This window comes from Balaenoptera borealis, assembly GCF_965194805.1.
Source record: "Balaenoptera borealis genome assembly, chromosome: 4".
NCBI lineage: Eukaryota > Metazoa > Chordata > Mammalia > Artiodactyla > Balaenopteridae > Balaenoptera > Balaenoptera borealis.
Window position 1 is genome coordinate 113,170,428 of NC_138861.1, and position 16,811 is coordinate 113,187,238.

The 16,811-nt window shown below is 58.0% G+C and overlaps 2 protein-coding genes across 5 annotated transcripts in view; one reads left to right on the plus strand and one right to left on the minus strand.

Moving 5' to 3' along the window:
* The window catches only part of NSG1 (neuronal vesicle trafficking associated 1), a 30,892-nt gene extending 19,799 nt beyond the window's left edge, over positions 1-11,093 (plus strand). Inside the window, exons 4-5 of one of the 2 annotated variants that reach the window (XM_082389978.1) lie at positions 2,360-2,470; positions 9,244-11,093. In XM_082389978.1, the coding sequence (XP_082246104.1) occupies positions 2,360-2,470; positions 9,244-9,444 (312 nt within the window). In that variant the 3' untranslated portion in view covers positions 9,445-11,093. The remainder of the gene's footprint in view (positions 1-2,359; positions 2,471-9,243) is intronic. The other variant, XM_082389979.1, reaches the window with a different exon arrangement.
* STX18 (syntaxin 18) overlaps positions 10,994-16,811 on the minus strand; it is a 120,707-nt gene continuing 114,889 nt past the window's right edge. For all 3 annotated transcript variants that reach the window (XM_082389975.1, XM_082389976.1, XM_082389977.1), the window contains 4 exons: positions 16,734-16,792; positions 15,169-15,238; positions 12,720-12,800; positions 10,994-12,026 (listed from right to left, as the gene is read on the minus strand). In XM_082389975.1, the coding sequence (XP_082246101.1) occupies positions 11,931-12,026; positions 12,720-12,800; positions 15,169-15,238; positions 16,734-16,792 (306 nt within the window). In that variant the 3' untranslated portion in view covers positions 10,994-11,930. The remainder of the gene's footprint in view (positions 12,027-12,719; positions 12,801-15,168; positions 15,239-16,733; positions 16,793-16,811) is intronic.

The following is a 16,811-nucleotide window of genomic DNA, read 5'->3' on the forward strand; positions in this document are numbered from 1 at the left end:
GTCTTTATTATGTACATTCCCTGTGTACCCACTTGTTGAGAATTTTTATCATAAATGCATGTTGAATTTTGTCAAATGCTTTTTCTGCATCTGTTGAGATGGTCATATGATTTTTATCCTTCATTTTGTTAATGTGATATGTCACGTTGATTTTGTGGATGTTGGAACCATCCTTACAACCATGGAATGAATCCCACTTGATCATGGTGCATGTATTTAACATATAGTTGAATTCAGTTCGCTAATATTTTATTGAGGAGGACATATTCTAACAGGGCTTCTTAACCTGTTGTGTGCCATGGACCTCTTCTTGGAATAATATTTTCAAATGCCCAAAATATAGAGGGTTACGAAGGAGTTCAGTTATTTTAAATACAGCTCTCCCTATGGACAACCCTGCTATTCTAGACTGTGGAAAGAGCTGCTGAAGTGGCCCTTGCTGCCCCCAGGGGCCGCCAGTGGGTAGCTGGGTCCCAGGCAGGGCAGATTTGGGTGAGCAGTAGTCAGGTGAATGTGGGGAGGGGCTCAGGTAGGATAGGGTGGCGGGCCTGGGGGAGGCTGTGTGGCCTGGGCTGAGAGTCCAGCTCTGCATCTGCCAACTGTGTGACCCGAGTGAGCAAGGGAATGGCTGTGGTGACAGTTGCAGCAACAATAGCAAACACTTCCTTCCAGAGCATCCACTGTGCCTAGGTGCTGTCCTCAGCAGCACAGCATTGAGCCCTCCACCCTCCCACCAGCCCCGGGAGCTGGGTTCTCTCACTGCCATTGGCTGGCAGGAGCCTGGGCCTGGAGGAGTTGGGTGACTTACCCAGAATCTGGCTGCCCCTCCTGGGTGCTGGGCACCGGCAGGGCTGCCACCCCTGTCAGAAAGCCCCTCACATACTCTGCTGCTCCCTCGGCCGCCGCGTGTCCCCAGGGCCACTGCCCCCTCCTTCCTCAGATTCAGCCTCCTTTGTCACCCAGCTCCATACTCAGCTGCCTCTGCGGTCTCCCTGGGCTGCCCACCTGGGCCGGGTGGTCTTGTCCTTGCCCACGTGCTATAGCGGCCACCAGAACCCAGATGGCACCTTCCCTGGGGGTGCTTTGGGCCTTGAGGCAGCCGTGGCGCCACCCGTGTCCCCTTGTCAGACGCAGGCTCCACGTGCAGGCGGGTTGTCCAGACAGGCTGGAGTGGCTAGAGAGGGTGACAGCCCTGACAGCCCAGGTGAGGGGTCACGGGAAGAACAGGGGGTAGAGGACAGAGATGTTGACGGGGACGGACTGCAGAGATGGGCAGGAAGGGCCTCCTTGGGGGTGACACAGAGACTCCTTGCTTGCTTGGGGGTCTGAGGGGCTGTTCCCTGGGTGGGGGACACAGAGGGGACGGGTGTCGCCCAGGCTGCAGTGAGCGTGAGCTGGGTGGTTGGAGGTGGGGACTCGTAGCCCGGGCAGCAGTGGCCGGTGGCCAGGGTGGCCGTGTGGGGAGAAGAGAGGGAGTAGTGGGGCTGGGCTGGGGGCCTGGGTGCCGCTGTTCCTGGTCACACCTCCCGACCTGACCCGCGGGGCCTCTGCACGCCCTTTCAGCCCAGGACACGCTCTCGCCCCTGCCCAGCGGCTCCCAGCAGCCAGGGAGCATCTTCAAGGCCAGATGCAGCATCATTTCGTCCCCCGTGCCCCAGGCCCTGCAGTGGGGAGGTCTCCCATCGCTGGCCCACTCTGCTCATGGGCTGTCATGCATCATCTGCCGACATTACTGAGTGCGTCCCGTGGTCCAGCCACGGTGCAGAACGCTGAGTCCCTATGCTAATGGGGACCACCCTCCAGGGTGGGGAGGACAGGCTCTAACTGAACACGCAGGAAACTGTCCAGAGTGGGGGTGATAGGGGCCCGGGAGGGTCTGTCTGTCCTGCTCAGCTGGCCCCAGGTCAAGGGCGGGGCTGGTGTCCAGGGCTCAGGGGTGTCTCTGGAACAGCTGATTAGCCGTTGGCTGATGCGTCACTGTGGTGACCCGCAGCATCAGAAGGGCAGCCCACGCCCACGGCTCGATGGTGTGTCCGATGTCCATGAGGCCTGATCGCTATCTGTACCCCGAGCTCTCTGTGCAAGGCCTGGAATACTAGAAATGGCTAGTTTAAAATGAAGGTGATGCATGCTTGTGGTGAAAAAACGAAGATGGTACAAAAAGTTGTCCAGTGTAAAGTGACTCCGCTGACCGCTCATCACCAGAGGCCTGCCGGTTCTGTGTTGCGTGCCTCCTTCCGGAGACGGTGCCCGTGTACAGTGGCCCGTGGGCCTGTGTGTGTGTCTGTGTGCATCTGTGTGTGGGCGTGTCTGCGTGGCCGCCCCTCAGCCCTGCTGACGGCCCCGCCCCCGCCCACAGGTGTCCGTGCTGGTGCTCTTTGCCCTGGCCTTCCTCACCTGTGTCGTCTTCCTGGTCGTCTACAAGGTGTACAAGTATGACCGTGCCTGCCCCGACGGCTTCGTCCTCAAGGTAAGCCCCCCCTCCCCTGGGCCCCCAATGCCTTTGCGCCTCGTCCCCCCGCGTGACTCATGACTGGGCTGGAGCGGCAGGGGCAGTGAGGGGGCCTGGCAGAAGCTCCCCATGGGGACCCTGGGGGCAGGGAAGCGGGGTCACGGCGGGGCCTGTGAAAGGGAGGCTCCTGTCTGCAGGCCCAGCACATCCCCTGGGGGGGGGCAGTGAGTGATGAGGGGACATGCCAGGAAGCAGAGGTCCCGGGAGAGGAAGACCTGCACCGCCACTCGGGTTTGGGAGCAGGGCCGGGCGACCCCAGCCCCCCGACCACAGACCCTGGTCTGCCCGCCATGCCGCTGGGCTCTCCACGCTCGATGCTCGCTTTGCTGATGTGATGCCTCCTTCCCCAAAGGCTACAAGTGGCAGAGAAGCAGACACATGGGGCCGCAGGATTAAGGGGAGAAAAATAAGGGAGGGGGTGGGGTGAAGGGAGAAGCAGGAGGAGTGAAACGCACGGGCCATGGACTTGCTCCCGTGTCCCGTACACTCAGCACCTGGGCCCCCTTTTGGTTCTGAACTTCCCAGAGCCAGTGCGAAGAGGAAAACATGATCAGTCCCAGGATTTGGCGCTGCTGGAATGAAAGCAGAACCCCGTCGTGTGTGCTACTGGGCACGAGCAGAACAAGCCCGGTTGCCCGCTGCCACTGGGCGGCTGCGGTTTGGGTGCTGCTGATGTGAGGGACACAGGCCCTTGTATGGGTTCCTCCTTCCACAGCTTCAAGGCTTCTGACACTTGAGCCCTTCTGCGCTCGGCGAGTGTGCGTTTTGTGCCCACCACGTGAGAGGCCCGTGAGGGCGCCGTGCAGGGACCTGGGGAAGGGCGTCTGGGCAGGGGGAAGCCCCCGGCCCCTTCCACCAGCCCGTGCACACCCCGGGCTGGGGCTGGAGGACTTATGATCTGTTTGGAGGCTCTGGAGACACCATGGTTTAAAGGAGGCTGATCCAGAGGGCTGGGACTTCGAGGAGGGCAGCACATGAGCTGATGCTGGAGGACAGCAGGGCTGAGCCAGGTGGGCGAGGGGAGGAGCGGGGCACAGGTGCTGGCTGGGCCAGTCCGTACGTGGTCCTTGTTGGGGAAGAGCCGGCTGTGGCCAGACTGGAGTGCCGGCCAGAGGCCCCTGGAGGAGAGGGAGGTGATGGGATGGTCACTCGGGTGGCTGGGGAGGCTGCAGATTGGAAGGGAGTGACAGGAGGCAGTGAGACGGCCCAGGAGGCTGCTGCAGGTGACCAGGGAAGAGATGGGGGTCTAGACCGGTCTGGGTGCTGCGGATGGAACAGGAGTGAATCTGGGAGGCAGGGGTGGGGCAGGGGGGGAGGACCTGAGGTCAAGGAGGAGGAGCCAAGGTGACGCAGGAGCCATGCCCTGATGGAACCCGGGTGCACGGAGGACCACTTCCCTGGGGACTGGAGTCCTCGTCCAGGCAGACGGCTCCCATACCTGCGGCCACAGCCCCACCAGGAGGATGCAGGGCTTCCTTCCGGGCTCGTTCTCTCTGTGCCCGAGGCAGAGGGAGGAGTGGGCCCAAACTGCCTTCCCCGTACTGCAAGGCCAGGTTCTGCTGGATAACCTGGTCCAGGTGGAGCCAGGGAGATGAGGCCTAGTCCTCGGACTCACAGCAGCGTTGGACGGCAGGTGTGTGCATGTTTACAAGGCTCTGCAGGTGGTTCCGGTGCACAGCCAGCCTTGGGAATTTAGAGCCCCTGAGAGACTGTTCCGCCTCTGGGGACTTGGCATTTTCCACTGGCATCTAATGGGTGGTGTCCTTCCTGGAGAACGTCACTGGGAGGGCCGGGGAGCTGCTGCCCTGTATCCCACGGCCCTCGGGCTAAGGCTGGAGAAAGGAAGGTGTGAGCGTGTGTGTCCCCTTCCTCCCTCCTTTCTGCGTGTTCGTACATGTGCATCACATGCCACCACCCGACAGTTTACAAGGGGCTTTTAACTAAGATCTCTGATGCTCCCAGAAACCCTGTGGGGTAGATGCCATCAGACCCCCTTTTACCAACAGGAAGTTGAGTACAGAGACGTCGTACCCAAGTCTCACCCTGCACTTCCTTCTTTATTCGGCATGTATTTATTAGCTGCCGCCTCCTGTGTGCGTGCTGGGGTGCTGGACGTGCCGCGGGGCACAGGATGTGTCGGGGGCCTGCCCTCGGAGCCATGTTGCAGCAGCAAGCCAGCAGATCGATGTGCAGAGATGTGGATGCTGCCACGAGTTAGGCAAGCAGGAGTACGTGGTGACCGCGTGCCTGTGGCCACCCCTTCCTGGGGGAGCACGGCGCTCGTCCGGGCTGGGGTCCGAATGAGCGGGGGGCGCGTTGCCGCGGACCTGCTGTGGGCTGGGCTTGTGCAGAGGACAGACTGGGCCGGGCCTGCTGACCCCGGGACCCGAGGGAAGGGCTGACGGGCACAGGCGCCTGAGCTTCTGGGATGCGCAGAGGGGCGCGGGCCAGCCTCTTGCAGGGGGCCCCAAGCTGAGGAGTGTCACGAGGGGATTTAAAAAGGCAGATGTGGGCTGGGGAGGATCGTAGGGTTCTGCTTTATTATTATTTTTTTAAACCATGAAGTCACTGGATGAGTGTTACAGAAAGGTCTTAACATAATGGGAGAAAACTGCCCCAGACCCTACAAGGTGTTTCCAGATGGGTGCTCCCCGTAGACTGACTTTTCTCTCAGGGAGCTTACATGTAAGGTTTAATAGCCAGGCCTCCTGGACCGTGGGCCAGGGCTGTTAGGACACTTTCCTGGGTTCCCTCACCTGTCATCGTTTCATGTTAGAGGCTCTGTGACCTCCCTGAGCTCACCCACGGCTGACATGTGTTTCTGCTGGGGTCTCTCCAGCCAAAGGGGGCAGGTCGCAGCTTCCCCGGAGCTCCCACCCTACCCTACTCCCGCGTGGCTCCCGGACACCCCTGGAAGCCGTCTTCCCCGGGGGCCTTGCCTGCCGCCAGCACGCCCCCCGCACCCCCGTCTTACAGCCTCACTGTGTGGGTGGCAGCGGGACCGTCTGTCCTGGTTGCCTGGCGGGCAGGGCTGCCCCATCCCATCTGGAGGCCTGTCCTAGCCTGGAGCAGAGTCACTCACTGCCCAGCAGGTGTTGGTGGCCTCAGAATGTCTTGCCAGACCCTGTGCTGGTGGCAAGGACAGAGTGAAGGAGAGGTGGCAGTGCAGGTGGGGGAGGAGGGTGGCCGCTGGCCTGCTGGACAGGGGCCAGTTCACCTGGAGGGCCGGCCCTGGGCTGAACAGACGGTTTGCCCCTGCAGAGTGGCCCGGCTGCCCAGTGCCCAGGCGTGGCCGGGGTCAGGACGCCGATGACGGAAGGGCAGGACCTCAGCGGTGCCCCTGTGGGCTTTTAATCTTTTCTGTCTGCTGTGCTGCGCTGGCTGCAGTCCTCACGGCAGCCCGGGGAAGTGACTCATCAGCCCCTTTCTATAAACGAGGGAACTGAGGCTCAGGCAGACCGTGACCTCGGCCTGTAACGTGAGCTCCCGCTCCTGCCGGCCTCAGCCCGCAGATTCGCTGCCTGGAGCTGTGCCGGGCCGTAAACACACTGCGTCCCTTTGTCATTTCTCTCCTGGAAGTAGCTAGCTGGCAGGTGTTTCTGGTCTGTATTTCAGGGTCAGTGACCTGGTGAGGAGACCAGTTCTCCGTGGGGCAGGGCGGTATCAGGGCTGCGGGGAAAGCACGCGTTCATTATTTCCCCTTCCATCTTCACTAAACCAGCGGCAGTGAGCCATGCATCTCTGAGGAGAGGCCCTGACTCAGGGAACAGAGGCGGATGGATGGACTTGCTGTCAAATTCAACTTATTTATAAACCTCTGCCGGATCCCAAAGCTCTCTAAACCCCCCTGCCCCCAAACCATGTCCCATCCTTCACCACCTGCCATCCTCCCAGACCCATGAGTGATGAAATAGCAGCCAGGTGGGCCAGGGCTGGACCAGGCATGACGTCATCACATCCGCTAATAACCATGCCAGGTAGCGCTGCCCTCCCTCTGCCGAGTGGCCACACCTGCCCCTTCCTAGTGTGAGCAGCAGAGCTGGATCCTGATTGGAGGCCACGGGGTGGGCACGGGGCTGCAGGGCCAGGTTCCGCAGGGCCTGTGGTATCCCCAGGGCCTGGCCCAGAACTGGCGTGAGCGGCTCTGCCCCCGATGGGCAGCCCACCTGTGGGAGAGCCTGTTAACCTCAGGCTGACACTCCTTTTCGCAGACACAGGGCTGGTGACCCCTGTAAGAACCATCCGGACGGAGAGGGAGCTCACTCACTTACAGGTGGAACAGGAGGCCCTGGGTCACACTCGGTCAGGCCTCTACATTGGCTCAAATGGGAGCTTTTCTAAGACCGAGATGTGGTCGCTTCTCTCCTCCACAAATCATCTGTTCGGCTCTGTGTGGCTGCTCCTGATACCAGGCAAATGGACCTGCACAGCGGGGAGGCCTCCGGGTCCAGTGGGTGACGTGCCCGCCTGGTGCCCGAAGAGGGCCTGACGAAGGCTGTGGCATTCACTGGGTTTCCCTGGTCCTGGCCTCAGCAGCACCTCCCGGGCAGCACCTCCCCCCTCCAGCCCAGCCCCCTTAGCCCTGTGGACGGAGCTCCGCCACACCCACCTCTGAGGATGCTGAGAGCCGAGCCGGGACCGGGGGGGGGGCCGGGCTGGGGCCTGAGGAACGCTGGCTGAACTTGAAGCTGCCAGGGGGTACAGTCCTGCTCCGGCACCCCGGGGGGACCTCACTGCCTTGTTTCTCACTGTTCTGCCTTTGGGCTGAGCAGTCACCATCGACAGCTTTGCGGGTGGCGGGGCGACGTCTGGAGTGCACTGAGCAGAGGCCCGGGTTGGAGCTCGGTTCCCACACTGCCCTGTGGTCCCTTCCCCTCTCTGGGTCTCACTTGCTGTGACTGAAATGGGACTAACAGATCTCAGCTCACAGGGAGACATTGTGCCCGGAAGGCACTCGGCCACCTGTCAGAAGGAACCAGTGTGGTGGCAGGGCTGGGATGTGGAGACGGGCCTTGGGTCTGCAGAAAGACCCCAAGGAGCAGCCCCTTAACAGGGAGACAGAGCTAACCTGCCTTTAGCTTCCGGAGGCTGAAGAAACCCGGGTCGGGCAGGGACAGGGCTCCCAGAGGAGGTCCCCCCGTGCATCCCAGGCTGGCGCCCACGTCCCCAGGGCAGTAGCCGCCACCGGCCATCCTGGTGACCATCAGGGACTCTGTCACGGTCTCCATGCTGGGCTCACCCAGAGAGGCAGAGGAGCGCGTCGAGCAGCGGGGTGTCCTGCTGGGCCCCAGGAGTTGGTAGAATCCTGGCTGCGCTCTTGCCAGCGAGGTGGCCTTGGCTGAGATGCTGCTCGGGGGGTGCGAGCCGGACCCTGCGGGCGGTGCTGGGAATCGGGGGGTTTAAAAGTCTCCCTGGTGACTGTGAAGGTAGCCAAGGCCCAGGACCCTTGTAACTGCAGTCTCCCTTCACTGTGTGACAGGGAGACCTTGGCGTTCCTGTAATGCTTTGGTTGCTTAGAGACACAGGCAATGTGCCTTCTGCCAGATGGAAGGTTTCTCTCTCTCTCTCTCATTAAAGCCGCAGCTGGCAGGCAGTGGGGCTCCCTGAGGTCTTCCTGGAGCCCCGATTCTGTCGTGTTGCGCTGCCGGCCCCCAGGGTGTTGTCCTTCTCCAGGCAGGTTAGTCCAGCGATCAAAGCCGCTGAGAGAAGGGCGCAGTGGAGGGCAGGCAGCTTCCCTGTGGGGCGCCCCAGAACTTGCTCCTGTCACAGCCCCGCACACCCCGTTGGCCAGAAGTTAGCCCCATGGCTTCTACTGGCTGCCGGGAGGGCTGAGAAGCGTGTCGCGAGCTGGGCACCACGCGCCCCGCCTGCCGCTGGGAGAAGGGTGGGGGGAAGCAGAGTGCAGCCCGCGACCCCTTCCTCAGGGCCTGGCGAGCGACGTGTGGAGACGGGGTGGGCGGCGGCTTAGCCCGGCTGCTGGATGGACACGGGAAGGCAGCCTGACTTTTTGGGGGCCCTAGACCCCCGGTGAGCGGACGAGAGCTAGGGACTGACCTCCCCACCCCCGGCCTCCCCAGGGTTCCACGGGCTGTAGGGAAGTGCCTCTCCCTTAGCGGACAGCTGCCCCCCGAGAGCCCCCCCACCCTCAAGTGCCCTCATGGGGTCCTCGTGGCTTCCTGGGCTCTCTGGATCGCAAGGTCACACTCACAGCTCCCTACCAGGCCCTTGCAGGTTGTGTGTCCTGACCCCCCGACCCTTGCCTTCTCCCCAGCGTTTGTGCCCTGCGGCTCCTCACCCTCTGCTCTGGCCGCGGGCCTCTCTTCAGCCTGCGTCCCCTTCCTCCTGCCCCAAGGACCGGCTCCTTTGGGTCAAGTGCCCCCCAACCCCTGCTCCCAGGAGCCTTTCTGACTCCCCTTCCTTCACTGTTTGAATATGTTGCTTCTGGTGGACATGTCAGAAGTTCCATTGTTTTCTAGGAGATTTAAAATAAATGGCACCGAGTGTAAGCTCTTTAAAGAAGCAGGAAGGCCCGCTGTGTAAGTCCCGTCGCCACGGCCTTGTACAGACGTCCATCCTGTTGCCATGCGATCAGTGTCAGGCAGTCAGCTCATCTCTGAGTCTCCTCCAAGCCCAGGGAGGTGCTCGGTGACCACGGGTTGGGTGCTGCCTGGAGACTCACGGGCCTGCCTCCTGCATCGGTGCGTGCGTCTCAGGGGCCGCTTGTCTTTCAGAACACCCAGTGCATCCCAGAAGGCTTGGAGAGCTACTATGCGGAGCAGGACTCCAACGCCCGGGAGAAATTTTACACCGTCATCAACCACTACAACCTGGCCAAGCAGAGCATCACCCGCTCGGTGTCACCGTGGATGTCAGTTCTGTCGGAAGAGAAGCTCTCAGAGCAGGAGACTGAGGCTGCTGAGAAATCCGCTTAGCGAGATGGGCAGGTTCCTTACAGTGTCACTTGAAGGTAACAAAGGGACTTTGAGGGACATTTCATTAGATATAATTACCGACAATTTAGAGGTTACTCATGTATGGTGCAACTGCTTCTGTTTGCTAATGCTGCTCTGCAAATACAGCTTGCTGCAGACCACCCACGGGCATAAAATCAAGTGCATATCAGCATTGCTTAAAGAGCTCTGACACCACTTTCCATGGTAAAGAATCTTAATTTAGCGACTTTACTGGGATTTATTGGATGCTGTCAAAAAATAAATTTACACTGGGTATGCAAGGGGTTCGGACTTCAGATAAATGATGCATTTTGTGGGATTGATTTTTTTTTTTTAAAACCACCTTACCGTTTGCAAACCTTACACCATAGCCATATCTAGAGTGATCCCTTGCTTTCCTAAGAGCAAGCTGTACTGCACGTTTCTTCCCACCTCCCGCCAATGGCAATAGTGCCAATGGTCAAGATGCACCATAGTGAGCGTCAGAGGGAAGGAAGGAAAGATGCCATCAGGTCGCAGTTGTGCCCTCGCCTGCCCCATGCTCTCTCCTGAGTGCGCAGGCGCTGCAGCAGGTCGGCTCGGGCAGGGGTCACTGCTGCAGGCAGAACGCTGCCTCTCGGTACAGAGGGCGCCCGCTGGGCAGGGGAGCCGTGTTTCCCTCAGTGCATGTGGACTGGGTCAGAGCATGTGAGGTGGGGACTCTGGGAAGAGGGGACCCTGGGCCACAGGCTGCAGAACCCGTCTCCCTGTAGCTAGTCCGTCTGCTCTGTGATGGGCTGAGTAGGAATGAAACCTACCGGCCCTTTTGTTCACATCTATTATGAATAAGTTTGCACCGACAGCCGTATTAGCTACTTAGTTTTAAAACAATTAGCTGGGTGAGAAAAGTGAAAGTGTAATTGCTGGTAAGCCAAGGCTACTTTAATTTTTATTTTGTGGGACAGATGTAACTCCTTTGATGTAAGAAACAGGCAGGAAAGGCTGGGGGCGGGGGGCTGGCGTCACACCTTGGAAGTCCAATTATGACATTTTCATTCACAATCTTTGTAAGACAATTATGTTTCAACCTGAATCTTGACATTAAAGTATATGTTTACAAAATTGCCAGTTAGATAAACTAAGTGTGTAAGATGATTAAATAGAAAAAAAGACGTTCATGGACATTTTCTTCCATGTTATTTACATGTGTTGTTTCTGGTGGACATGTCAAAAGTTTCACTGTTTTTTTACATCAAAAATAAATGACAAATAGTGCAAGATCTGTTGAGAACAAGCATGGTGGTCATGGCCAACTCCATTACTGTTTCCTGAAACGTGCTTCCAAAACATACAGTATATATTTTATTACCAAGGGTGTTTGGACACAACGACCATGACCTTGGAGCAGTGGGTGGGCACAGAGTCGTGGATGTTGTGAAGCTGTGCCGACGCATAAGAGCAATAACTACGTGCCAGAACTTCTTCTATGTAGAGATAACATCTATCAGCAAATTCCAGCCCATGTCAATGCAGTGCCAAGGCAACCCTATTTGTATTTTCTAGGAGACATGTATTTTATTGACTGTAAGCTCATTCACATGTAACTTTTGACATTTTCACTCTGTGCAAATAAAGAACACAGGACCCCTGTGGTGCTCCCCGGACTGTCTGTGCAGAGCCCTCAAACCCACACCCTGGGGCCCATGCGCACCGGGCGCTTTCTGCACAGGTGTGGCTGCAGGTGCCTTGTGCCTGAGTACAAGCAGGCGTTCCTGATTCCTGGGGCTCGGGTGGGTGGAGCGGCCCAGGTCCTTCTCTGGACGAAGCTCCGTGGGCCCCAGTGGCTGGAAGTCGGGCCTTCCCCACCCCCTGCCCACCCATCAGGAGAGTGTTGGGGGCAGCAGTTCTGGGGGGAGCCAGGCCCCGTCCCCACACTTCTTCCTGGACAGGAGGCAGGTGGGCACGCCCTGACTTTCTAACCTTGGACCCACCAACAATACATTAAATGGCTGTAGCTATATTTACTAGACTCACAGGGCGAGGCGAAGGTGACATCTTTTCTACCGCACGACAAGTCTGTGTATCAGTTGGCTGAGGCAGACAGGAAGCCACAGGAAACTATCCATCATCTGCTGTGAGGAGGTACTGGCCAGCGCTCTTCCTGCTGCCACCGGGAGGGAAAGGCCGGCGCCTCCTCTAAGCCTGAGACGTCTGTGGAGCAGGAGGCCCGCGTGCCCCGCACCCCGGGGCAGCCCCGTCAGGTGCAGGAATAATCACCCTCCCGGTTCCTTTCTTCTGGCCTCGGGATTGCGACGCAGACCACTTTTAGTTGTGTTGTTTTCTTTTTCAGCTACTGAATGGGCTTAAAACCACAAGTCGGGTGTCCCTTTTGTGAGTACATATCTCAGTGCCCCCTCCCCCCCGATGGCTCCAATGCCAGGGGCCACGACAGCACGCCCAGCGCGCCGTCTGCCGGGTGTGGCCGCCTAGCTGTCGTACCAGTCGAGGAAGAGCAGGGAGAAGGAGCACATCACCAGGAAGAAGAGCACCCACACGCGGAAGCCAGCGTTGTTCTTGATGGCCTGGGGGGCGGGGCACAGGGGCTTTGGTTTGAAAGGCTCTCAGCGGCCGCGTGTGTCTGCACGTGCTTTCCCTGCGAGGCTGTAACTGTGTGGACGGCTCAAGCCTAGGCTTACCTTGCACAGACGGCTTAATTATTAAGCAAAACCAAAAAGTGGGTTTAAAGTCTGTTAGACAAATGGGCTGCATCTCCCTCTCTGGTTAGTCATCATGTGGAGATCATGCACAATTCTCCCAGGAAAAATGGCTCACGTCCACCCCAGGGTTAAACCCACACAGACAGGATCGGAGCGTGTGTCCACTACCCTGACGTGTGTTTCCTAGTAATGCGATGGCAGTGGTCCAAGAACGGTCCCACGTCAACCCGAACTTGAGGACTGCACTCAGAAAATAAAGTCCACTCAACAGAGTCTACTGCGGTGGCCCTGTAAACAGCGACCAGGGCTCTGGGTCCTTGGAGGGGGTCCAACAAGCCTCTCCTGTGGGGCCCAGCCTGGACTTAGGGAGGGACCCCTGCGCCCCAGCTGGCTCCTCTGCAGGGCAGTGGGTGGGGTCCTGGGCCTGGCAGGGTGGAACGGGCCCATCCAGTGCACAGTCCTGAGACCAGCCCTGTGCACGGGGCCCTGACCGGGTGGACACTACTGCCTGGACTCAGCGCCCCTCCAAATCGGACACGGTGCCCCGAGAGTACCCACCTCTCTGATGTCTTCATTGCCCTCCTTGATATTCTCAGTTGCTCCTACTACTAATTGGTGAATACTGTCAATCTCAGCTTCCTGTCGGGGAAGAGAACAGCAGATAAATACAGCCGCCGCCTCCTTCGCCGAGTGTATGTCACGATAGAAACAGTAGCTGCCACTTACTAAGTGCTGGGGCTCTAGACACCATGAACCCATGGGTCCTCATAGCACCCGACAGGTAGGCAGCACTCTGATTTACAAGAGGGGAACTTAAAGCATAGAGAAGCCCAGAGTCACGCAGCACCCAAGCTGCAGGACTGGGACTGGACCTGGTGCCCGTGCTCCCTCCACGCCGGCTGGCTGCCTTCCTCCACTCACTGGACGGGAAGAGTTCAATCGCAGAGTGGCCACCACATGCCAGGGGCTTCGAAGCACATGTGGCTTTAAAACATACATGCTAGCTTCAAAATGGCACTTTGTATATCACCATTTTCTCTCTTAAAAAAAAAAAAAAAAAGCTAAAACTTAAAAATCAAAATGGTATGCAGGATGTTTGCAAAAATTTTACTGCAAATACTTGGAAAGCTTAAACATGGGATCCTGGGCTTCCACACGAGTGGCTTGCACCCCTGCACCGGCTGTGACCCACACTGCGGTCTAAGGAGCAGGACTGTCTCTCCCTCTGGGCGGTGGGGAGGGAACATAGACGAGTGTGGGTTTTAGGGAAACCTGACTGATACAGTATCGCAGAGAGGAAATCCACCTCCAGCCATCCGATTCCCAGCAGTGAATGCCACATAGTCTAAGGACCTGAGGGCCAAGGACTGCATTGCTCCAAAATCTTGCTTTTTTAGAGAATCTCCAAGTGGGGGCTGGCTGACCGCGGCCACTGTTCCCATGAGAGGACGGGTAAGAACCACCTTGCAACACAGATGAGGAGGCCCAGACAGACTCAGCTCTTCTCAGGTCTTAGAAACCCCGAGGGAGCCAGGCAGGGCTCAGCCTGTGCTCTGCAAACCCCTCCCAGGTCGAGGCCCGGAGCCCTGGGGGTGACACAGGGTGGGGCCCTGAGTGGCTCTCTGCCACCCCCTGGGGCACACGTCCAGAACCCCGGGACTGCTGCTTCCTAACCGAGAACCAGCCCCCAACTGAGACTCAAATGTGAATGGCAATCAGTGCTCCTCAGTGGCTGGGCTGAGTGTAGGAGCAGAAGCAGCGGCCGTGAAAAGTAAGGGCTTTTAGTGCCCTTGGGCCCCAGGACCTCAGAGTACCTTGCTGCATGTAAGCAGCCCTGCTGTAGTGAAGGCCCCTGGCCCGTGGCTCTGGCCGCGCTAGTGAACAGTGCATTACCCAGGTCTGCCACAGCCATGCCCACAAACAACGGCTCCTGGTTCCAGGACTGAGAGCCAGAGGGGGCCCGGATCCCATTCGCCACCCCTGAGAGTGACACAGGTGACCTCAGCCCCGCTTTGCTGAGGGGGAAAGGGCTCGGGAGAGCCGCAGGTCACATGACGCGTGACGGGGAACCGGGTGGGGGCCGTCTGTCTGACTCCACCTGGGCTCTGAGCTCCTCCCGCCACGCCGAGCTGCCTCTAAGGACAAGTGGGTGCTCTGAGAGGGAGACATCTGACTGAGCGGTTTTCTGTGTCTGGAGGCTGAACTGATGGCCATCAGGCTTCCAAGTGAAGGCTTAGCAGATACATACTAGAATAGTTCCTGCAACACGCTAGTGAAAAGGGCAACTCCTATGAACCACCTTGTGTACCCAATGTGCAATGATTTGACTCTGGCTGTGTGGTTTAGGGGGCATTTTGTGAGTGGAGTATCTTAAGCCAAGTAGCCCAGTCTAACACAGTGGAGAAAAATAATTTTGTCTTTCAAACCCTTCCAGTCTGTGGATACTAAAAACAACAGGGAGAATTTATCAGGTGTCTGAAAACTTTGCCAGTTAGTGGCTGCTGGAAGAATTTCAGAACTGTAGGCAGGTAGAAATGACATGAAAATCCATGTATGAGGACAGTCACATTTCCTGTGAGGACGGGACACCTGAGGTGGCGGGGACCCGGCACCTGAGAGGGCCAAGTCTGAGCTTGTAACACCGTTGACTGAAAAGCCACTACTCATGCATCGTGCCGGGTGCTTTCCATGGGTTATCTCGGAGCCTTACGACAACCATGCAGGGGCCACTCTATTTTACAGACGAAAAAACTGTAGTTCAGAGAGGCTCCCCAGCTTCCCAGAGGGCATCCAGAACCAAAATCTAACTGCCTCCCTCCCCCACGTGCTCCGCCGCACAGGGCTGGGGCGTGTGGAGAGCTGCCCCGGACCGCAGAGGCTGCTCCCGGGGAAGGGGAGGCTCTGGGCACACAGCTGCAGAGGCCCAACCACCTCAGAAGAAATGTCCCGAGTTCTTAGTATCTCCCCGTTTTAAGCTAAATCTTAAAACAACTATATTTTTTCTTACTTGTTGTAAAACCTTCTCTGTGAATATCTCTTGGAGTCTGGAAATTTCAACCACTTTCCCTTCGATTTGCCTTCATAAAAAAAATAGATTACACATTAACTCTTAGTACTTGGTGATCTTAACAGCAGTGTCACACATTTCTAAACAAGTCGTCTCTTCTAAGTGAAGGCATGAGAGAGGGAGGGGACGCCGCGTCAGGCTCAGGGAAGGAGAACACGGGCAGAGGAAGAGTCACTCTCCTTACTGGTTCCCCTTTAACATCCCTCAGCTTACTGGGGCATACTGGACTGTTTGGAAACCACCCCGCCCCCCTGCATAAGCTGGCTCCGGGGCCCAGCCTCCTGAGTCAGTGCCTGGGCCAGGGGCACGCAGCTGCGCCCAGTCACACAAAGCAAAGTCTCCTTTAATGCCGAGCCCTGTCCTAGCAACACAGTGACACATGGTGGGGATTCAAAAGAAAACGTCAGAATGTGCTGTCACCCAACATCGTTACCTCTCAGCAGGTTAGGGGGAAGAGTGCATTCACCACTCAGCCCAACTCCCTGTTGAAAGGAAACCTGATTCTGGCTGAAAACATCCCACGCTGGGCTATCAGCAACTAAGTGTGTGGGCTTCTCCCCGTTTCATGGGCAGCAAGGGTGACCCTGGGGCAGGCCGGGGGGTGCATGTCTAGAGGCTGAGCTGACAGCTGCTTTAGCACAGGCAGCGGCTGAGCTCCCAGCCCAGGAGGAAGCGGAAATGTTCGATGGGGAGATGATTCCTAGCTGTGTCGCGTGGGCCTCGAGTCCCCCTAGACCAGGTGAGGGAAGGAGAGGAGACTTGGGAGAAGAGTAAGGAGGGGTGAGGGCGGGGAGAGCACCGTCTCTGAGGAAGGACTGGGAGACCCGCCTGCGAAGGCAGAGACAGCGGAAGAGCCGGGGGCAGCGGTCAGAGTGGAAACACCTGCACTCAGTCTCCAGGGCTGCGCAAGTGCAACGTCAGGATGCATCTTCTTTTGGGAAGTGACCACAGTGCAACAAGAGTTTCGGCGCATCCTTTCAGAATGCTCCCGGCATTCCCAGGGCAAGAGGCCTGAGTGCTTTCACCGGAGGGCTGGCAACCGTACCTGTGTGGGCCACGGCCACGGCCACGGGCCTTCTGCGTGGCTGATCCCTCTGGTGAGGGAGCAGCCGGACCCCAGTGGAGCCATCTGCAGGGCTTCCCTCTGTCAGCCGTCCTTCACGAGGTCTCCCTTTCATCTTAGCGTAATTAAGTGTAACTAGCCCCCACGTGGCAGTGGTCATTACGTTTGGTGTCATCTGCCTTCATGAGCCGACCCTCTTGGATGGGGCAGCAGCACCTGGGAGCCTCGTAGCAGCCCGTGGGGTTATCTCACAGGCCCACAAGTCGAGGGGAGTCAGTGAATTCAGGCAGTTTCCGTGACCCCCTAAATGGCGGGAGGGGGGCTACATTTGGCCCAAGGGCCACATGTGGATGCCTGGGCACCAGAGTAAATTAATAAAGTTCCTAGTTTTGGGGAAAGTTGTAAACTAGGCCATCGGCTCACAAAGGAACCACACACATACCTCACTTCGTCAAACAGGCTGTTCATTTCACCAATCAGGCGCTGATTTTCTTGTTCGAACTGTAAGGAAACAAACACG